The sequence below is a fragment of the Mauremys reevesii genome, linkage group 1, assembly GCF_016161935.1.
Source record: "Mauremys reevesii isolate NIE-2019 linkage group 1, ASM1616193v1, whole genome shotgun sequence".
Lineage (NCBI taxonomy): Eukaryota > Metazoa > Chordata > Testudines > Geoemydidae > Mauremys > Mauremys reevesii.
Genome location: NC_052623.1, coordinates 169,031,406 through 169,055,108, shown reverse-complemented (window position 1 = coordinate 169,055,108; position 23,703 = coordinate 169,031,406). Strand labels below are relative to the sequence as shown.

Below are 23,703 nucleotides of genomic sequence, written 5' to 3'. Positions count from 1 at the left end.
GAATTTAATTTATTAAGTTAAATTTTATTTAATTAATAATAATTAATTATAATATTAATAGTATGGGTTTTAGGATCGCCAATTTGTTTGATTAGAAGATAAGTTTTTGTCCCGAATTTGGCTTCACAGAATTTACAAATATAAATTGATAAACCTATTACAATAAACCAAATACAGTGTGTGTATATATATATATATATATATACACACACACACACACACACACACACATATACACACACACACACACAGACATACACAGACACGCGCGCAAGCAGGTTAGTTCTATAGGCTACATAATAGGTAACCTAAATCTCCCATGCTGCAGATTAATCTGATTACTTCTTGTCCTTGCCTTCAGTGGATATGGAGAACAATTCATCACTGTCCTCTTTATAACATATTTGAAGACTTACCGCACCCCCTCGTTCTTTTTTCAAGACTAAACATACTCAGTTTTTTTAACCTTTCTTCATAGGTCAGGTTTTCTAAACCTTTTATTTCTGTTGCTCTCCTCTGGACTCTCTCCAATTTGACCACATCTTTCTTAAAGGGTGGTGCCCAAAATTGGACAATACTCCAGCTGAGGCCTCACCACCACCAAGTAGTGTGGAACAATTACCTCCCATGTCTTACATTTGGACTTTTCTGTTAATACACCCAAGAATATTACCTTTTTTGCAACTGCTTCAAATTGCTGACTTGGTCAATTTGTGATCCACTATCACCCTCAGATTCTTTTCAGCTAGACTGCTGCCTAACCAGTTATTCCTGATTTTGTATTTGTGCATTTGATTTTTCCTTCCCAAGGGTAGCACTTAGCACTTGTCTTTACTGAATTTCATCTTGTTGATTTCAGATTTGTCAAGGTTGGTTTGAATTTTAATCTTGTGCTCCAAAGTGTTTGCAATCCCCTCCCAGCTTTGTGTCATTTGAAGGTTACACAAGCATACTTTCTACACCACTATCCACGTCATTAACAAAAAAGTTGACTCATACCAGATCCAGGACATGCTCCTGTGGGACCCCATTAGACATTTCCTCCCAGTTTGACAGCAAGCCATTGATAACTACACTTTGAGTATGGTCTTTCACCCAGTTATGCACCCACTTTATAGTAATTTAATCTAGACCACATTTTCCTAGATTATTTATGAGAATGTCATGTGGGACTGTGTCAAATTAAAATCTTACTAAATCAAGATATATCATATCTACTGCTTCCCCCCATCCACTAGGAAAGTAACCCTGTCAAACAAGGAAATTAAGTTGGTTTGGCATTATTTGTTCTTGACAAATCCATGCTAGTTATTACTTATTACCCTATTATCCTCTAGTTACTTACAAATTGATTGTTTAATAATTTGTTCCAATATCATTCAAGTTACCAACCAGGTCTGAATGGTCTATAATTCCCCACATCCTCATTGTTCTGCTTTTTAAAGCTAGGTACTAGGCTCGCCCTTCTCCAGTCCTCTGGAACATTACCCTGCCATGGGTTCTCTAACATACTTGCTAACAGTTCCAAGATTGCTTCAGCTAATTCCTTAAGTACTAGGGTGAATGCTACAGGGCCCTAATGACTTGAATTCATATAACTTTAACCTATTCTCTCCCTGTGCTGGTTTGTGTTCCTTCCCCCTTGTTAATATTGTGTTAACCATCTGGTCACAATTAACCTTTTTAGTGAAGACTGAAGCAAAAAGGACATTAAACACCTCGGCCTTTTTGAGATTTTTTTTTTGTTAGCGTTCCTTTTCTCATTAAGTAGTGGACCTACACGTTCATTATTTTTTCCTCTTGGTCCTAATGTATTTACAGAACCTCTTATTGCCTTTTTATGTCCCTTTCTGGATGCAACTCATTCTCTGTTAGCTTTTCTGATTTTGTCCCTACATACTTGCGCTATTCTTTTGTACTCCTCAACAATTTGTCAGTTTCCAATTTTTGTGGGATTCCCTTTTGATTTACCCGCCATTAAAGAGCTTCAGATGGAGCCATATTGGCCTGTTACTATTCCTCCTATCTTTCCTATGAATCAGGATAGTTTGCTGTTGTACCTTTAATATTGTCTTTTTGAGAAACTGCTAGCTGTCCTGAACTCTTTTTTCCCTTAGATTTTCTCCCATTGAATCTTACCTACCAGTTCTTTGAGCTTCTTAAAATCTGCTTAAAAAAAAGTTTATTGTCCTTATTTTGCTGCTCTCACATTTTCCTTTCCTTAGAAGCATGAAATCCATCATTTTCATCCAAATTGCATCCTACGTTCAGTTCTGCAACCAATTCCTCCCTGTTAGCCAGAATCAAGTGTAAAATGACTGGCCTCCGGTTATTCCTCTACCTTCTGATACAAGTTTCAGAGTGGTAGCAGTGTTAGTCTGTATCAGCAAAAGCAACGAGGAGTCCTTGTGGCACACCTTAGATACTAACGGATTTATTTGGGCATAAGCTTTGCCGCAAGGACACCTCGCTGTTTCTTCTGACACAAAAAGTTGTCCGGAGACTTTGCGTTTTGCAGTATTACCTAACCAACTAGGGCAGTGGTCCACAACCTTTTCTGTGGGGCGGGTGCTGGACGACTAGCCGCCGAGGACCATGGCTGCCACTCAAACAGCCGCCAAAATGCTGCCGTGAAGCGGCAACGTCAAGAGGAGTCGCCGCTGAAATGCCACCGTGAAGCAGCATCAAGAGGCGTTGCCACCGAAATTTAGCAAGATTTCAGCGGTAGCACTTCTTGATGGCATTTCGGCGGCTGCTTGTCCAGCGGCCAGTAGGCGGGTGCACATGGATGCCCCCGCAGTTGCCATGATGCCCGCGGGCCCTCCAGGGTCCCCAACGCAACTAGGGTGACCAGATAGTAGGTGTAAAAAAAAAAAAAAAATCAGGACGGGGGTGGAGGATAATAGGTGCCTATATAAGAAACGCCCCCAAAATTGGGACTGTCCCTATAAAAATCGGGACATCTGGTCACCCTATGACCAACAGATTTCTGGGTAGTTAGAGTCACCCATCGCTACCAGGTCTCTTATTTGGGATATTTCTATTATTTGTTTTAGAAATGCCTTATCCACCTCCTTCTCCTGATTTGGTGGGTTATAGCAGACCCTTACCATCATGTCACCTCTGTTTCCAACCCTCATCTGCCTTTCATCTTCACCCAGAGACTTTCAACTGGTTTGCCTCACCTCCTTCTAGACCTCAAAACAAGTTTATATAATTCTACAGACTGTATGGACTACCCCACACTGAAGGGACATACGTAGGAAATAGTCGGGGCAGTAAACTTCGACTGTGCTGGAAGGACCTTGCCGTAGTTGCTTCACACATGGTCTTGGGCTGGGACACACTAGAGAGCGAGGGCCGGGGTCCCCTTACCACTTCCCCTTAAGAGCTGAAGCCCAGATACAAGTGGATGCCAGAAGATTCCTGGCCAAAGATCAGGAACTACCACAACTACCTGGTCAGGGAACCAAGGGGCTGGATATCATGTGTGCTAAGCGATAGGCACCTGGGCCCACAAAGCAGCCTATGGTAACTCCTCACTTAAAAGTCGTCCCGGCTAACATTGTTTTGTTGCTGATCAATTAGGGAACAGGCTTAAAGTTGCACAATGCTCCCACATAATGTTGTTTGGCAGCCACCTGTTTTGTCCACTGCTTGCAGAAAGAGCAGCCCGTTGGAGCTAGTGGTGGGGGCTTGGAACCAGGGTGGACCAGCAGCCCCCTTATCAGCTTCCTGTTCCCTTAAGTTCCCTGTGCAGCAGGCAATCAATTGCCAGCAGTTCAGCTGTCCCTCCCACCCACTGCCAAGTGCTACTCCTGCCCTCTGCCTTGGAGCTGCTCCCAGGAGCCTCCTGCTTGCTGGGGGGGGGGGGGGGAGGGGGGAGGAGAGAGTGAGTGGGAAAAAGGAGGAAAAGAGGGGGGCTAATAGCAGGGTGTCCACCTCCCCCTTGCTCCTGCCCCTTGCTTACCCCACTTCCATAGAACGGGGGGGGGGGGCGGGTGAGGAAGGGAGGGATGACACACGACAGGGCTCTGGATGGAGGGAGCATGCTGGCAGCAGGGGCTGTCTCATCTTGCTGATCTACTTAGAATGGAGTCAGCATACTTAAAGGGCCAATGCGCATCTCTCTCTATCACACACACAGGGTATGTGTGTCTGTCTGCCATGCTTTCTCCCCTCCTTCCATTTGCGCTGCCTTGTAGATTGTGAGGCTACATTAACAACAATGTGTTAACCCTTGAGGGCTCAGCTGTTCTAGTTCATCATTTAGCAGTAAGGCATCCCTGGGAAATACCCCACCCTCTGACTTCACCACCTCAACCAAGCTTCACAATCATCATTGTTGTGTACAGTATTAAATTGTTTAAAACTTATACTGTGTGTTTAATTTATATATATATATATAAATGTTTTTGTCTAGTGAAAAAAATTTCCCTGGAACCTAACCCCCCCCCCCCCCGCATTTACATTAATGTTAGGGGGAAATTGGATTTGATTAACATCATTTTGCTTAAAGTCGCATTTTTCAGGAACATAACTACAACGTTAAGCGAGGAATTACTGTATTGCAGTTTACAAATACACAACTTATTTCCATGCAATTTGTTGGACGTGGAGAGTATGACACTGCACGTTGTATGATTTTATGAAAATATGCTAATGAGTGTGAATATAATGTAACTGGAATACGCTTCATGCAAAAGGTCTCTTGTAAGTGATTATTACAAAGTTTATAATCTACTGAGTGTGTTCATCCTATATGTATGGATGGATGGATCAGAAACTAGAAATATGAAAAATAACTGAGGGCCTATTTTATTTATGCAAAGTGTGGGCCATTAATGGTGGTTTGGAATCCTGATGACTTCCATTAACCAGGACAATTGACTGTAGATGGCTCTGTTTACTTCTAAGTCTCCCTGTATAGGTGTGTGCTCACAAGTGGGTAATGAAATCTTACAGTGACGTGATCATGTCACCTGAACTGGAATCCATCTTAAACCTGGTGCTTTTCCATTTAGAAGGAGGGACAGGAACCCAGAGCGGGACAAAGGATTCCCGCCTTGTGCAAAAGATATATAAGTGGGTGGAACAGAACAAAGGAGGCTGTGGTCATGAGAAATCCCCTAGCTACCACCTGAGCTGGAACAAGGACTGTACCAGGGGAAAGAATTGTGCCCAGACTAGGAAGGCGTCCAGTCTGTGATAGAAGCTTATTGAAATATCTGAGAGTGAGATTTTATCTGTATTCAGTTTTCTTACGGTATTAGGTTTAGACTTGCATGTTTTATGTTATTTTGCTTGGTAATTCACTTTGTTCTGTCTATTACTTGGAACCAGTTCAATCCTACTTTTTATATTTAATAAAAATCACCCTTTACTTATTAATTAACCCAGAGTATGTATTAATACCTGGGCGTGTGTGTGTGCAAACAGCTGTGCATACCTCTATCAGTGTTATAGAAGGCAAACAATTTTTGAGTTTACCCTGTATAAAGCTTAAACAGGGTAAAACTGATTTACTTTGGGTTTGGAGCCCATTGGGAGTTGGGTATCTGAGGGTTGGAGACAGGAACACTTCTTAAGCTGTTTTCAGTTAAGCCTGAAGCTTTTGGGGGACGTGGTTCAGACCTGGGTCTGTGTTTGTAGCAGGCTAGCATGTCTAGCCCAACCAGGCAGGGCACTGGAGCCCCAAGCTGCCAGGGAAAATGGGCTTAGAAGCAGTCTCGGCACACCAGGTGGCAGTTCCCAAAGGGGTTTCTGCGATCCAACCTGTCACAAAGAGGATGAAAGAGGTCTATAGTAAATCAGGTAAGCAGCATTATATTTATGTAGCAAGGGGCTACCACTTTCTGAAGATAGATAGTTTGGGAGCCTTAAAAAGTGTAACTCTTACCCTTGCATCTAGTTTATTTAGGACCAAGTACTGTTACTGTTTAAAATCAATGACAAAATTCATAGTATTACCATCTCAAAAGGTTCAAAAAATTGTGTGTCGGACTACCAAAAAAAACCCTTGAGAGCTTTAATAATTTTAGGGTTCATTTTGTGCATCTTCAGGTTTTTGAGCCTTTAGGATTTATGTTTTCAAGTTTGTCTTTGTAATTAGGAGGACTAGAAACACTTTTGTTTTTGAATTACAGCTGAGGTTCTCACATAATTAAGTAACTCAAGGAACTGAGGCCTTAGGAAAAAATGTCACGAGTTGGCAACACTGCTCCTCTTCAATAGGAGCAGGATGGGTTTAATTAAGGAATACATCTGCAGATTATCTTTAATGCTTTGCTTAAAAGAGTGAAATAAACAGATTGAGCAATTTTGAGCATAGCTTGTATCTTCACTTTTGAACTTATTAGGCATGATTTTTAGTTTCACTTCCATAGTTCAGTACATTGTGGTGATATAATTATTCATTGCTGAGACATTTAAAGGATAGAACAGCCCACACATTTCAAGATTGCGGGGAGGAGGAGTGAATCAAAAAGCAAAGATCTCAATGCAGTAATAAAATAAACCAAAAATCAAACAAAAAAACAAAACAAAAAACCACAGATTTTTCAGATCCTAGCCATTACATTTTAATACTGAAAACCAGTAAAAACACTGAGTTCTGAATAAAGATACATGAGAGACAAGTGCATAAAAAGATACCTGTTTGAATAATACCACTTGAAGTTTACAGTTCATTAATCTGGAAAATTTAAATTCTTTCAACTACTGCCACTCTAGTGGAAACAAAACCACAATCAGACAAGTGAATATTTAGATCAACCACATGATTTTTTACATTATATTATCACAATCAACAATCTCTTCAGCAATTTTGATTTCTTGGTCTAGTTGTCAGATTACACGATGAAACATACAGACCATCAAAATTACTTTTATTGTTAAATGCCTTATCCTCTGCATTGTACCGAAGCAAATTTGAATGGCTAGTTGAAAAGTATATATTACATGGATGCTTATGAAGTCAGAACACATACCTTAAACAAAAAGGAATTTATATCAAATATTTAAGATAATACAGATACACTGAAACATTATGACAAATATAAACTAAGTAGAAAAACCATAAGAAAATATTAAAAGATGATGCACATTTGTATCTAAGGAATTATAACACAATATAAAAGTTAGTTTATTTCAAACCTAACACAGGCTCATGTGATACTGCACCATAATCAGGTTTGGAAGGGATTAGATTTTAATTGGTAAGTGTCAGTTTCACGGTACACATACAAACCAATGAAAACATATTTCCACCAATGATAATCAAAATTTACAGATAGGCAAAGTAAGAAAAATGCTGTTTGAGAATTCAGCTTGATTTAATGTTGTTTATTTTGTATATTCTGACATGACAATTCATGTTTCAACAGTTATAAAGTTTTAACTTTAACATCTACAATCATTAGTCTGACCCCCCCCCATAGTTTTGCACGCCTGTGAAAATTTAAATTGATAATTGAAAAAAAATTATGAAAAAAAATTGAATTCTGCCAAACCTAACCATAATGAATCCACACAAGGGGCAAGATTGAAGTGCAGTATACAACCTTAACAATCATTTTCTGAATGGAGGGTTTAGCCATAACTCAATATATTTTCCATCCCTCTGGATTTTAGTGTCTTTCATACAGCCTGTATTTAAAATGCTTTGTACAAGTAAAAAGGCAGACTGTGTATATGGTATAAAGTTAGAGAAAACAGTGGTGCGGAGACATTGTACAGTGAAGAACAGAAAAGCATTCACAAAAAATAAAAGTTTTAAAGGAGATATGAGGATAGATTGTGCACAAGCTACAATCAGATATTTACAATTTTTAGCTCTTATAATTACCATAACATATGTAAGGAATACCTTAAGACAAATAACTGGAAAGAGTAATTACAACCACATATTAGCATTTTATTTAATTAAAAAAATACATTTGCAAAAGCTACATACTGTTCCACACTTATTACTGATTTGTTTTTTTGTTTTTAAGCAGTGTTTCTCAAACTGGGGTCACCGCTTGTCTAGGGAAAGCCCCTGGCGGGCCAGGCCAGTTTGTTTACCTGCCCCGTCCGCAAGTATGGCCAATCGCGGCTCCCATTGGCCGCAGTTTGCTGCTCCGGGCCAATGGGAGCTGCTGGAAGCAGCGCGGGCCGAGAGACTTACTGGCCACTGCTTCCAGCAGCTACCATTGGCCTGCAGTGGTGAACCACGGCCAGTGGGAGCCACGATCGGCCGGACCTGCGGATGGGGCAGGTAAACAAACCAGCCCAGCCCGCCAGGGGCTTTCCCTACACAAGCGGCGATCCCAGTTTGAGAAACACTGTTTTTAAGATCTTTTCATTAGACAAAACAGGAGCAAAGACTAAATGGACCAAAGGATCTTACTCAAGCAAATATTCCAAAATTTTGAATTAAACACATAAAATGAGCAAGAGATTCTAACTTTAAGCAACAATCTCAAGCAGACCAACATCAGAATCCATTAACTAACTGATTTATGAGCTCTTTAAACTGAGCTATCAAAATCAAAGGAAAAAATATATTTATGTCATCCATAACTTCGCAGTGCATAGACTCTGCCTGTATTACTTAACTCAACCCTTAAAGAAACATTTTTCTTCTTTCTGAATAGTTCCACTCAAGTCTGAGGGGCAAAGCCATTAATACTAAGTATTTCTCTTCCTCTTGGCTGCATCTATAATTTAATCCCTCTAAACTGTAGATACAATGAATCTGGATTAATGGAGCTGCCAGATATAGATTTTTGAATCTGAAGTTATTTTCTTTGAGTTATCACTGTTTCACTAGGTCACTTGTCCTGATTAAATAATTTTAATAGTCTTGTTTGAGTCGTAATCATTTGAAATTAAGTCTCAATTTAAGAACTAACTCCATCTTTCCTCCTCATATTTTGTACAATGTACAACACAGATCTGAGCCCTTCCCTCCAAAAATAAAACTGCATGATTCGTTACTTAGCAGACCTATTGGAGTTTTCTACTCTTCTTCCCTTCCTGATTAACGGAACATCTATTGGGAAAATACAATTTCTAGAAGTCATCTATAATTATTATCCTGGTTATGGTACAAATGCTTTGTCAAAAAGAAGCATCTTGCAGCATAATATGAAGAGTATCAATTAGTCTGATCTTCCAGATAATCATTCTACTGTTGAACCCCCTTGACTAAGTTTATCAAGCTCTTTGTCCTGGGCTTTGCAAGCAGCTCTGTCCAAGGAAAGTGTAGCTGTCATGGCTAGTCATGAATAGAGATGGTCACTAAAGTTGCTGGATCAAAATCTTTTGAAGCTTTGGAGGTGAGGATCTGGCCTTCAACTGAAAACAGAAGAGAACTAGAATCCAATTCCAGACCTAACCCTTCATTTTTTATTCTCTTTTGAAGCCTTCTTCTTATCCACATGTCAGCAGTTCCTCAAAATGTATATATTTTTTTAAAAAACTTTTTTCAGAAATAGCAGCAATTGTGCTCTCTTTATCTTTGGGGGAAGTTATGCAATGCACTACTGCTCCAAATCTCCAATCACAAGGAAGGAATAAGCAAAAGCTCTCCATTCCAATACAGAAGCCTCCAGATGTTCCACACACAGTGCAAGCAAGGGAAACAGAAGAAAGAACAGTCTGCAGAAAAGCCGCCTAAATAGCTGCAAAGTGTAACTGAAACAACTAGCAGGTGTAGCCAAATCAAAAGCATATTCCCATTTAAGTCCAGTAGAGCATCAGCTCAAACTACAGAAAGCACACGCTATACTTTTGCTGGGTGCTGCAGACAAAGTAACTTTTTGTAGAATTCATAGCATGCAGCACTGCAGAATAAATTGTAAGAAAAAGTATTTTTTCCCTCATAATCCCAATTTATGATACATTAAACATGAATACATGGTTGTGGCTTGGATTTAAAATGCCCAGAAGTAGAAAATGTAGTTTTATGTTCTCCACAACTCCGTTAACAACTATAACTCTTGGGTATATGTAGTGTCAATGATACACTACACATTCAAATGAAATGTACTGAGTCTTAGAAGATATTTACCAGCTTCAGTACTGCCAGCCTCACAGTACATTGCACCTTCCAGAACACACAGGTTTTGAAATTTGAACTTGGACCAGAAGAAAGGTGTGCAAACCTACGGGACCCCCTTAAATGTCATTTTAGCAGAAGCCCATCCCCCTCCCATTTGGAAAGGAAGGGATAAAAGTATTAACCTTAAAAGGCTCAGATGCTTTTCAGTTGGGTGCTCTATGCTAGCATTAAAATTTCATACACTGACTACGTAGTGTTCAGTGCAAGTTGTATCTGCACTGAATGAGTGATTTAAGACAACACATTCAAACAAACAGTCGAGGGGAAAAGGGTAATGGGAATGGTTCGGAACAGTTATTGTTGAACAACAAAAGGAATGCAGTTCAAGACTCATATGTCTAAAGTGTTTAACTTTATATATTACTTGTAACAAGGAAGTTATTATCATTGAAAGATTAGAGGAAACATATTTCCTTTGTGCATTTAAAAGGTAGTGTCTAGTCAGTTTCACTTTCTAGTCATTCATTACTATGAAGCTATCACACTCTCTTGTACTGCTTTGCAGGGAGCCCACAAACATGCTTTCTCTAAGGTTTCCCAAGACAGGGGTTCTCAACCATTTTATCTGAGACCCCACCCCCAACATACTATTAAAACTCCAGAGCACCAGGGCTCCAGCTGTGGACTCCTGGTTGAGAGCCGCTGCTCTAAGACAGTGCTTTCAAGCTTTTTTCATTTGGGAACCCCTAAAAAATTTCAAATGGAGGTGCGGACCCTTTGGAAATCCTAGACAGTCTGCAGACCCCCAGAGGTCTGTGAACCACAGCTTGAAAACCACTGCTCTCAGAGCTTTAGCAGTAAATGTAAGCATATCTACAGCTCCTGTGTTCAGAGTTTTGTTGGAGGCTGCTATACAATTATATTCCATTTAGTAAACAAAAGTACTTATACATTTCAATGTTTTAAGATAAGAGTTGTCATGAAATATTTATGCACTATAGAGAGAGCAGCAGTTATCTGGTCAGGAAGATGACTTCCCTCCCAGCACCTCTATAGTTAATCAACAAGGGGAGTGAGTGGGATGCTCTCTCCACCCTTCAGTTGCCTGCAATGAGCAAAAGAGGACTTTCTACCATGGTAGGGCTCTATGAAATCCACATTAACAAGAATACGGACGGAATTGCAGAATCAAAACAATAACATGAAATCCAGGCTCTCTCCAGCACTAGGACTGCAGTGGAAGGTGGGCAGGGCAGGCTGCATGACTGAACTACATGCATCTGCTGGAGGTAAGAGACCAACAGTCGTGGGGAGGAGGTTTCAGGGGCTAGGGCCACAAAGGAATGCAGGCGTTCAGGGAGAAGGGTCAGCATCTGGGATTTAAGGACAGCTTCTGAGAACTCAGTTCCTTGTGGTGTCAGTTTCACGCCAGGAGTTGCAGGTCCCAGGCAGACTCCAGACACACAACAAAACACTGATCAGCACAGCAAGCGACCACTTCTCATCCCTCACCAGATCTGTGTGAACAATGGTTGGTGTTTCTGCGCAGCTCTCAACATGAGCCCACTGGATCTTTACGCTTACTGGAATGTTATGAAGGGACGAGTGCCTAAAGTGGCAGAGCTTGCTCTACCGTTATGTCTTCTCTCGGTGTCTACAGAGCTGACAGGGAAGAAGCTCAGTAAATATAAAACATCTACTTACAAACAAAAAGGAATCACTTTCTGAGAAAAACACTAAAAGGCTAACCACATTGTACCACAATGGAGATGTCTGCCAGAGATGGCAAAAATAATGACATTTTAAGTTTGCGAATTTGTAATGCTACTCAGCAATAAACTACTGATTTGATAGTTTAATTTCAGATTTGATTAAATTTGAATTTAAGCATTTCTTCAGAATATGGGAAGCTTGAAAGTACTGAGTTTAATTTAAAATGGCAACAAGAACTGCTGCAAGGATGAATTATTTTATGTTTAGTGCATTTTATTTTTTAATTATTCAAATATGAATACAGTTAAATTTGACACTGTAAGAGGCTGGTGCACAGTGGCCTCAACCACCTCTGCAGAATGCACCAAACCCTGCTGTAGTTATGGGCAATTTTAATAGTCACCACACGTAATGGGGCTATGCAGCAAACAGCATGGCAGGCGAAGAACTGACACACTAGGCATCAGCAAATGATATGCGCCTCCTTTTTGATGCAAAACAGTGCGTCACTTTCCCCTCTGCAAGATGGGGTAGACAATATTGCCCTGACCTGTCATTCATCTCTAAAGATGATACAGGCACACCAATACCTGCATCGCAGATGGTCTTCAGTGAATTCCAGAACAGCCAGCCCAGACCATTACTGAACCATATTGGCATTCAAATCCCAGTTCTCTACTCAAATCCAGCACTGCGCTGGAACATCAAAGAAGCTAATATGACCGTGGACAACACAATCTTCGACAGTTCCCCAACGCCAAAGACTTTTGATCGTTTTATTGCACTCTTAATCTCCACCACAAAGAAGAACATCCCCCAGGGACTCAAATCATCGTACACTCCTTGCTGGACTGCAGAGAGCCAAGAGCTCTGTGACGTTCCCCTGGTGTTATCTGGATCAGTGATCTGCTAGGTCACCCCAATCCTCGACTCTGGGAGCCAGCCTTACCCTGCTCTGCACCACCACTCTCAGGCTGTTCACACACAGCCTCTAGCATGTAAGCTGCTCCCAGCTACGTGAGTGGGCACTCTTGGCCAGCTGCTGCTTGGATTGTGCAACCGAATGACATTAGCCATTATCTCCGGTCCCAGACACAACCCTAGGAACTGCTGTCTTGCAGTGTCCAGTTATGCCCGCTGGACCCTGCAAGCTTATATGAGTTTGTCAATTTAACAAAGAAATTGATATGTACCAGGCTTGTTATCCCAAGGGGAGTCTGACAGCTTCAAACCAAATGCACTGCTTCAGGCAGAATAAACAAGCAAATTTATTAACTACAAAGAGAGATTTTAAGTGATTATAAGTCAAAACACAACAAGTCGGATTTCGTCAAATGAAATAAAAGCAAAACGCATTCTAAGCTGATCTTAACAGTTTCAGTGCCCTTACAAACTTAGATGCTTCTCACCACACGCTAGCTGGGCTCAGCTAGGCTCTCTCCTTTGATCAGTGCTTCAGTCACTTGGTAGTGGTGTCTGTAGATGGACGTGTGAGAGAAAGCGAGCACACACGGCAAACGTCTCCCCCTTTTACCATGTCCTTTTTTCCCCTCTTGGCTTTGCCCCCCAACCCCCTTGCAGAGTTAGGTGAGCATTACCTCGTTGTAGTCCCAAACTAACTAAGGGAAAGGGGGGTGACTCACTCAAGAGTCCAATAGATCCTTTGTTGCTGCCTAGGCCAGTGTCCTTTGTTCCTGTAAGGCTGGGCTGGGCTTGTCCCATACATGGCCCTGATGAGGCATGAACTGCCCCTCTGCTCCTGGAGAGTTTTTGCCTGCGCATGTTTTAAGCCATGAGGACATATTTTCAGTCTCATAACTATATACATAAAATTACAACCTATAACATTACTATAACAATGGGACTCAGTGCATCATGAGCCTTCTGAAGACACCCAACATGACAAACTTTGCATTGGATACCACACAACCATATTATAGGGATGAACATGGGGGTACAGGGTGTTTCCCGGAGGTACAGAGCAACACAAGCTCCTCCACAAATATGATGATTCTAGAGACCTAGAAATTGGAAAGGTACTCCTGGCATCACTGGATCCAGCAAGGCAGAAACAGTGGCTTGAAAGCGTAGGTCTAAACTTCACACACTTGAGCAGACATGCCTAGAACTTGCTGTGACACCTCGGGGCTGCAAATCCTCACATGCCACTAGGCTGCAGATGAACGTCAATGCTCTCACTGCTAAAGTTTCGTGGACATCAAAACAGCCAGTGAACAAACAGTATCGCAAACAAGTCCAGCATTTACTTTGGCAGGTGACATCCACATGCCCTCCAGCATTCCAATGGTCTGGACCATTCACAGGTAAGGAGATTGATGTAAGAAATTGGGAAAAGCAGCAGGAAAGATGGTGTCCATCCTGAGTTCACTGGCATGGAAATAGATGATGCAACTTTTCACCAACATCCTGAAGACCAGTGAAATCCCCACGTGTGAAGAAAAGCCAAGGTTATTGCACTCCTAAAGCCTGGAAGACCTGCAGATCACCCTTCTAGTTACAGGTTAATCTCTCTCTTGAGGACCACCTACATGGTGATGGAGCATATGATTCTAAACCAAATCAGGCCCAAGTGGTTGCACACCAACCCAAGCAGCAAGCTGGAATGCACAGAAGTTGCTGTGACCAGGTCCTGGACCTCACTATAAACATCAAAGCTATATTCCAATGAAAACTCAAGAACAGTACTGCTTTCATCAATCTGTTAGGATATGACAGTCTGGAAGGGCCATCTGCTACTGAAGCTGGCCAAAGAGATCCCCTATGTGCAGATTTTCAGACTCCTGAACACCAGGAGCATATACTGTACCTCAGAAGTCAAGCCAGCAAGATGCTCACTTTGAATAATGGGTTACCACAAGGCTCTGTACTTGCTCCAACACTCTTCAACGTATACATGAGCGATATGCCTGAAATGATGGCGCAGAAGTTTGTGTATTCTGATGATTTGGCACTTGCAATTCAGGCCCATAGCTTTAAAGAATTTGAAGTGACCCTTACATCTGACCTTAAGATCATGGAGGCAAGTTGCAGCTGAAACCAAATAGGTAATCTCTACTTTCCACCTTGACAACAGCATCACACAAAACACTAACTGTTGAGTTTTGTGGTGAAACTGTGCATTATGACGCAAAGCAAACATATCTCAATGTCATTCTTGACCACACACTCACCTTTCATGACTACCTTTAAAAAGTAGCCTCTAAAGCAAAGATTCACGTCAACATTATTCAGAAGTTAGTGGGAACAAGCTGGGGATCAACTGCCTTGGTGCTACAAACACTGGCTTTGGCCCTGGCATACTCAGTTGCAGAGTACTGTGCACCGGCGTGGACAAAAAACTTCCATACCTAACTTGTGGATGGGCAGCTGAATCATCACAGGAACTCTACACCTCTACATGGCTTTCTATTTAGCAAACATCAAATCTTCAGGTATCCACAGAGATATAGCCACAGCACAAGAACTTAAATGCACCAAAAATTACCCAGACCATCCATCTCGCAGATTATGGATAACATACCCCAACAATGCCTGAAATCATGAAAACTCATGACCACCTCATGTCTATGAATGCAGCCTGGGAATGGCAAAGCATCTGGACCCCATCTATCATTCCAACCAAGACCCAACAAGTCGCCCTCCCAATTTCAACCTGCCATGCAGACTTTCGACCACATTGAGCTGCATCTGAACAAACCAAGGAAGATACAACTACTTGATGCACAAGTGTAAAATCAAGACTCATTTTCAGGCAACTGCGGTGAGAACATCCAAACCATCAAATACATCATAATTCAGTACTCCAAACATGGATTCAAAGGTGAATTGGATGATACCCACCACACCACAGAAGAGGCCTTGAAATGGCTTATAGACCTACAACTGCATCTATCGAATGTCACTCTGCAGATGCCAAATGCTTGTGAGCAATTAAGTGATTCAAAAACAGTAAATATTTTCATGTGAAAATTACACTGATCATTTTATATAGTCTTCACTGAATATTTATAAAAGTGACTGCTATGTAAAGATATCTTTCTTCAAAAAAATTTTACTTACTAGTAATCTAAGATGTACTGCATATATGCACATTTGTGATTTCTTAACAGGCCTCAGGAATGGAAATGGACAATATATTGTTATAGAAAGTAACAAGACAAAGCAATAATACAAATAAAACTGAAGATTAAGAACTGAAAACCATCAGAGATCAGAGAGAACAAATAAATTTAGAAAATAAACAAATGAGAAATATGGAATTTTTGTGAGGCAATAGGAGTTGATTAGTAGGAAAAAACTGCATGGCACATACAGAGGAAGAGGAATTTATATTATGATGAACAAAATATAACTAGGAGTAACAGAATTAAATAAATGCAGGAAAAACGTAGGATAAATGTCAGGCAACACAAACTTTGACAGTAAAGTCATTTAAACTGTAGAATTCTCTCTTAAGCAGGTAGAAAAGCCTTGCCATTTTACTCATTTTAAAGCAGACTGAACACTAGTTACTGTATAAAAGAGAATAATCTAACACTGGGAAAAGAACAGACTAAGTGATGTAACAAGTCATCTTCATCTTCTGTAAGTTAAGTAAATATAAATAAAAATATAGTTGATAGAATGCATTTTCATGTCAGTCAACTTTTCACATTGTACTTAATAAAACATATTGACTCACAGAGGACAGCCACAGCTCCAGACTCAAACAGGAGGCACTCTTCCTTATTTCTGGTTTCCACTATCACACTGAATGGAGGTGGATCCAGTTTGTGGTAGACCCGATATCCTTTGCTGAAAGCCATTTTTCCTTTATTAGAGGCAGCCCTGTCCAATACAAGACCATGTTAGTGAAAGCTTCTGTACCTTCAGGGTTCTCACTGCAAAGCAGCCCCAATTCTTATCCTCACTCAGGTATTTTAAGAGAGTATCTAATTGGGAGTGGGGTGGAGAAGAAGGGTGAAGACATGAAATATGCGGAAGACAGAACCCACACAAGGGCTGAATGATTTAGGATAAAGCTCAGTTTGCTCAGAAAAATGTATTGAAGGGATATTTATAGACAAACATTACAATGAGTTGTTTTTTTAGAACATAAGCACCTAAATAAGCAACTTTTAAAAGAGCTCATTTGCAAATTTCACCAAGCTAACAAAACCATTTCTCAAACATTATTTAACAGACTATGATTTCTTGGATGAGAGGAGCAAAGAGTCCCGTGGGTGAATACCCACTTCGTCAGATGTGGATGAGAGGGAGTCCTTGACAAACAGACCACTACGAGCAAAGAGTGACAACTACCTAATGATGAAAGTAGGTGACTGGGAGCCCAGATAGGTTCCATTTTTAGCTCTATTAGTGACTCTGAGCAAAGGGCCACTGTCAATAGTTTAAGCCCAAAACCTGTTTATTTTTACAAAACCTAGTGGTGACAGAAACGTTTTTGGTACTACTGTCGTTTTAATGGACGCAGAATGTTGTTGTTGTTTGGATTTAAACCTTCCTCTACATTATTTACTATGACTCAATCATTACCACACTGGGCTAGTGAAATTGACTAGAAACCAGAAGATGAAACTCGCTAAAAAGAGACTATAAATAAACGGGAACTTAGTCATTAGGCTAATTTTAATCACACAAAACAAAAAGGAAAGGGAGAAAGTACAAAAGGGGAAAAGTAAAATAAAGAACACTATTCTAGCAAGCTAACGTACCTTTTTAAAACATCTGGGTTACCTTTTATCCTAGCAGTACCGCCTGAGCCTCCCCATGTCTCAATTCACTTCTCTAGACAGGGCCCGATATTTACCTGTCTCCTCACGGGCGCGGGGGCGCAGCGGGCACAGAGCCCTCTGCCATGCTCGGATTATTTCCCCGGGCCCGAGGCGCCGCGGAGGACGAACGGGAGCGGCGGGGAGGGGAAGGGAAGGGACGAGACACGGGCGAGGTCACCCCGGGTGCGGCCCCCTCGGGGCTCCCTGGGATAATGCCCAGGTGAACAGCCCGCGGGGGAAGAGGACGCAGAGCCACCACCCCCCCCGGGCAGGGACAGGCAAAGCCGAGAGCTGGGAGACAAGCGGCCCGGCCCAGCCCCTCCCCCGGGGACGGACGGACAGACCCAAACGCCTCCCCCACCAGACGGGCGGACAGACAGACAGACCGGCCGTGTGGGCTGACGCTCAAGGATCCACCATCTTGTGCAGCTGCTGCGGCGCCGCTTCCCTCAGCCCCGCGCCGGCCGCACCCGGGCCCGAGCCGCGCAGCCTCCCCCCGGCCCCGGCCCCCACTGACAGCGCAGCCTCCAGCGCCCCGGCCCCGGCCTCTCACCGGCTTCGCCGCCACCTCCAGGGGCGCCTCCTGCTGCTACTGCCGGCGACAGCGGCTACCTCACTTCCGCTCTGGTCCGACCGTCTCTTCCGCATTGCGCCGCCGGGACCGGAAGTGGGGGGGCGAGGAGGGAGAGCTGAGCTGCGGTGGGTGCGCGAGGCAGTCAGGCGGGGCCGTTGCTGTTACCTATATAAGCGCTCACGAGCCTCCAAGCGGAGGGGCGCGCGAGATACCCCCCCCCCCGCCTCAGCCTGCAGGTCTGGCTGGGGGTAGTGTCGGCGCCGCCGCCCCATGGCTCGCGATGGGGTGGTAGCCGCGGGCGGACACGGGGAGGGGAATGCGAGTTAAATTTGTGTCTAAAATGAGCGACCGGGCCGGGAACCCGCCCCCGCGGCCGGCTGAGCCCCGGGGTGAGTGGGAGCGGGCAGGGCTGGGCGGTATTAGCCCAGCCTTGGGCTGGGGGTTGAGACCTGCGGGGCCTGGGAAAACAGCCTGACCCAGGGGAGCCTGCTGCAGCCTTGACAGCGCTTCGGATTTTAAAACCTCGTCCCCTGGAGTCCTGGGATCAGGGGAGAATCGGCTTTGCTTTAAAAAACTATCAACTACATGGCTCCCTGTAGTGTGTTGGTTGGGGGGGTTACTTGCTGCGTGCTGAGCGCGTGTGCTTGTTTGAAGGACCCTGTGCCGGCCGTTGGAGGTCTCTGTTCATTGGCTGAGCCTTAGTCAGGGGGTGGGGCTGTCAGGAAGGCCCGGGCTTTATAAAGCCATGAGCAAGTGACCAGGGGCTGCTAACAGGGAGTTTTGAGAGGGAGTTTGGAAGGAGTGAGGAACACTTGAAATTCTTTAAACCGAACTATAATCAAAACTTCTTGATTTAAACAAAAATCCTTTCATTAACCTAGGTAGCTGTGGGACAGAATGCAGGTAAAAGCTCAGCAGCAGAGTGGGGGCTATCCTGTTCTTGTGCTCAGTGCAGCATGTATAATTACCTGCCCTATGGGTGGGTGGCATATGTGTGAATTCGGTGTAAGGAGCTTCTGGCCCTCAGAGACCGCATACGGGCTTTGGAGGCCAGGGTGGCGGAACTGGAGGAGCTAAGGGAGGCAAAGAGGTATGTTGATGAGGCTTTCTGGGACACTGTAGATTTGTCCCACCTCTGGTCAGACAGACCCTGTGCTGTTAAGGAGGATGAAAGGCCCAGGGAAGGAGAGTAGTCAATGGGAGTAGAGGGAAACCTTCCCATAGTCGGGACCCTCCTTCCAGATGATGTTGGGGTATCCTCTCACACTAAGGTTACCTCTCTGTGGGAAAGAATTCCAGTCATTAGGAAAAGGCAGGTGTTAGGGAGCACTTAAAGATGATAGTCATTGCAGAGAAACTAAATGAATTCTTTGCTTCAGTCTTCATGGCCGAGGATGTTAGGGAGATTCCCAAACCTGTGCTGTCCTTTTTAGGTGACAAATCTGAGGAATTGAAGTATCACTAGAGGAGGTTTTGGACTTAAGTTTATCAATTAACAGTAACAAGTCACTGGGACCAGATGGTATTCACCCAACAAATGTGAAATTGCAGAACTATTAACTGTGGTTTGTAACCTGTCCTTTAAATCAGCTTCTGTACCCAATGACCAATATTTAAAAAGTGCTCTAGAGGTGATCTCAGCAATTACAGACCGGTAAGTCTGTCAGTACCAGGCAAATTAGTTGAAACAATAGTAAAGAATAAAATTGTCAGACACATAGAACAACATAAATTGTTTGGCAAGTCAACATGGCTTCTGTAAAGGGAAATTGTGTCTTACTAATCTATTAGAGTTCTTTGTAAGGGTCAGTAAGCATGTGGATAAGGGGGATCCAGTGGACATAGTGTACTTAGATTTCCAGAAAGCCTTTGACAAGGTTCCCTCACTAAAGGCTCTTTTATGTAAATTAAGTTGTAATGGAATAAGAGGGAAGATCCTTTCATAGAATATCAGAGTTGGAAGGGACCTCAGGAGGTCATCTAGTCCAACCCCCTGCTCAAAGCAGGACCACTCCCCAGACAGATTTATGCCCCAGATCCCTAAATGGTCCCCTCAAGGATTGAACTCACAATGCTGGATTTAGCAGGCCAATGCTCAAACCACTGAGCTATCCCTCCCCCCAAGTCTTTTCATGGACTGAGAACTGGTTAAAAGACAGGGAACAAAGGATAGGAATAAATGGTAAATTTTCAGAATGGAGAGGGGTGACTAGTGGTGTTCCCCAAGGGTCAGTCCTAGGACCAGTCCTATTCAACTTATTCAGAAATGATCTGGAGAAAGGGGTAAAAAGTGAGGTGGCAAAGTTTGCAGATGATACTAAACTGTTCAAGATAGTTAAGACCAAAGCACACTGTGAAGACTTCAAAAAGAGCTCACAAAACTAAGTGATTGGGCAACAACATGGCAAATGAAATTTAATGTGGATAAATGTAAAATAATGCACATTGGAAAAAATAACCCCAACTATACATACAATATGATGAGGGCTAATTTAGCTACAACTAATCAGGAAAGAGATCTTGGAGTCATTGTGGATAGTTCTCTAAAGATGTCGACGCAGTGTGCAGCAGCAGTCAAAAAAGCAAACAGGATGTTAGGAATCATTAAAAAAGGGATAGAGAATAAAATGGAGAATATCTTATTGCCCTTATATAAATCCATGGTACGCCCACAACTTGAATACTGTGGACAGATGTGGTCTCATCTCAAAAAAGATAAACTGGCATTAGAAAAGGTTCAGAAAAGGGCAACTAAAATGATTAGGGGTTTGGAATGGGCTCCATATGAGGAGAGATTAAAGAGGCTAGGACTTTTCAGCTTGGAAAAGAGGAGACTTAGGGTGGGATATGATAGAGATATATAAAATCATGAGTGGTGTGGAGAAAGTGAATAAGGAAAAGTTATTTACTTGTTCCCATAATATCAGAACTAGGGGCCACCAAATGAAATTAATGGGCAGGAGGTTTAAAACAAATAAAAGGAAGTTCTTCACATGGCACACAGTCAACCTGTGGAACTCCTTGCCTGAGGAGTTTATGATGGCTAGGACTATATCTAGTTCTCTTTTAAACCGTTAAATTCATGGAGGTTAAGTCCATTAATGGCTATTAGCCAGGATGAATAAGGAATGGTGTCCCTAGCCTCTGTTTGTCAGAGGGCGGAGATGGATGGCAAGAGAGAGATCACTTGATCATTACCTGTTAGGTTCACTCCTCTGGGGCATCTGGCATTGGCCACTGTTGGTAGACAGGATACTGGGCTGGATAGACCTTTGGTCTGACCCAGTGTGGCCATTCTTATGTTCTTAACTGACTGGCAGGGTGGTTGCTGAGAAAACTTGCATGGTAATTTTTTAGTAAAAGTCAAGGACAGGATGGGTCATGGGCAATAAAACAAGAATTCTGGGAAGCCCATGACCTGTCCATGACTTTTACTAAAAATAACTGGCAAAATGGGGATGCAGGCTGAGGTTCCTCAGCTGTAAACACTTCAGGGCAGGGACCATGTCCGCATTTTGTGTGTTTGAACTGCCATTGAGCTGGCTGGGGCATCTCTGTGCAGCTCTGGTAATACATCAAACACTAGTCAAAATGGAGAGTGCCCTACCAGATTTCACAGGCCAGGATCCAGCAAAGCACCTAAGCACATATTTGTAAGCAGATGAGTGGTCCTACTGAAGTCAGAGTATATTCTATGTGATTTGTTGGATTGGGTTTTTAATTTGTCAACCTTTTTTTTATTATTCATTTTGCCCCTCTTATTATTCTACTTTGATTAATGTATTTCGTACATCTTTACTCTAAATGAAAGGTTTAAAATTATAAATACAGAAATGTTTAAATGCCATTAAACAATCTAATGGAAACACACTAATGCGACTAACACAGCTAATGCCACTGCAGAATTTATTTCTGAGGTATGCTGGATGCAGAAAGATGTTCAACTCTCGTAACAAAACATCCATTTTACTAGACTAACATGAGGTTGTTTCAGGTAAAACATGACTATCCCTCTATCTGCAGCTACAAATTTATGGAGCCTCCTAGTTATAGTTCCCATTTCTCTCAGGCTTGTCTCTCTCAACTATTAACTCTAAAATAGAATGACAATTTGTGCACTTACATTTAAAACCAGATTGTCATCTTAGACACTGGATTTAGTCCCCATTTTTTAGAAACATGATCATGGGATATTTAATTTCCACTTGGGTAACTATCAAATGAACAGGTAGGATTGTCATGTTTGTTTGCCTTTCAAGAAAAAAAATATAACTTCATAATTTGTATCATGCAGTAATGGTGCCCTGCAACATTAGGTAGCTAAATGAGGTTAAAGACTTCATATAAAAGCATTGTTACATCATAGCCACATGTTTCCATGCAGGTTCCCTAAAATAATTTTGAGGCTCTAACATTCTGAAAGATTCAGTGGAATGTTTTGGGGTAAATAAGAGAGAACTCTCAGATTAAGAACTCATGCAAAGATTGGTACCTGAAGGAGAGAAAAGATCAGATGCTAAATTCTCTCTCCCTCCCACCCCCAACTTTTCAATGTCAAATTTCACTTCCCTTTATGTTATTTGGATGGTAGGTCCTTTTCTTATTGCTAATGATTTTGCTCTTATCTTACAAAAAGGCTCCTTTTCAGAATAATCCAATAATCACTCAAGTGCTGCAGATGGGGGAGATTAGTAATTAATTTAGTAAAACATCATCTGCCCCAAATCATTATTGATTTAATAGCCCAGTAACCCTGATGTTCCTCCAGTGAATTTAAAATTGAGGGTCTAATGACCTGTGGCCACTAGAGACCCCATAAAACTTACTGGAAAATTTAGGGAGTGCAGGTTTTTCTGGCCAAATGCCAATTTGGTATTTATTTACTAGTGACCTTCTTAACTCCAGCTAGCAATTTTAATTGACAACTGTCCTATTTCATGTCCTAAATTATGGTGCTGTGCAATTATATCCCACTCTCAAGATAGCTGTATAGCATTGCTGCGTGAATGATTCTTGCATATATAGTTTATAAAGTGCTTTGAGATAAATGCTACATTAATGAAATTTTGTCACTAGAAATGCAACACTTTTAAACAAATAAGGTTCTCTCTCTAGCTGAATTGTGTGCTCAAGTATTTATAAAGCTCAAATCACTTGTAGTTCTGTAAAGGTGACTGCAGTACAAATTTAAATTCCTTATTTGTCAACAGAAAACACTGGTCTACAATTTTTGAGAAGTCGTCTGCTTCAGAGATAATGTGATATTTATTATGTATTTTGATGTGCTGAATTCAAATATGACAATTAAAACAACTGATTGGCTACTGTTTCTAACATATTTAAGTTTTTACATTTTATGTCTATGTATATTGTGTAGATAGTAGAGTTTTAATCATAAATTGTAAACCTAGGTCTTTTCATGTGTTTATGGTTGCTTTACATGATAATATTTCACCTGTCCTGATTATGTAGCTCTTTAAAAATCAGCAAAAGGGTTATATAACTAAAATTTATTATGCAACAAAAGGCAAAAAACTATTATGTACATAGTTTAGTCCTATTCAGTGTCTGCTCGG

General features: G+C 42.0%; 1 protein-coding gene across 9 annotated transcripts in view; it reads right to left on the bottom strand.

Moving 5' to 3' along the window:
• SYNJ1 (synaptojanin 1) overlaps nt 1–18,268 on the bottom strand; it is a 121,683-nt gene extending 103,415 nt beyond the window's left edge. For 3 of the 9 annotated variants that reach the window (XM_039524327.1, XM_039524250.1, XM_039524272.1), the window contains exons 1-2: nt 18,107–18,266; nt 16,461–16,606 (exon numbers count right to left, since the gene is read on the bottom strand). In XM_039524327.1, the coding sequence (XP_039380261.1) occupies nt 16,461–16,606; nt 18,107–18,201 (241 nt within the window). In that variant the 5' untranslated portion in view covers nt 18,202–18,266. Of the gene's footprint in view, nt 1–16,460; nt 16,607–17,939; nt 18,038–18,106 lie in introns of those variants that run through there. The other 6 variants (XM_039524299.1, XM_039524309.1, XM_039524261.1 and 3 more) reach the window with 4 other exon arrangements.
• Nucleotides 18,269–23,703: the final 5,435 nt, after the last annotated feature.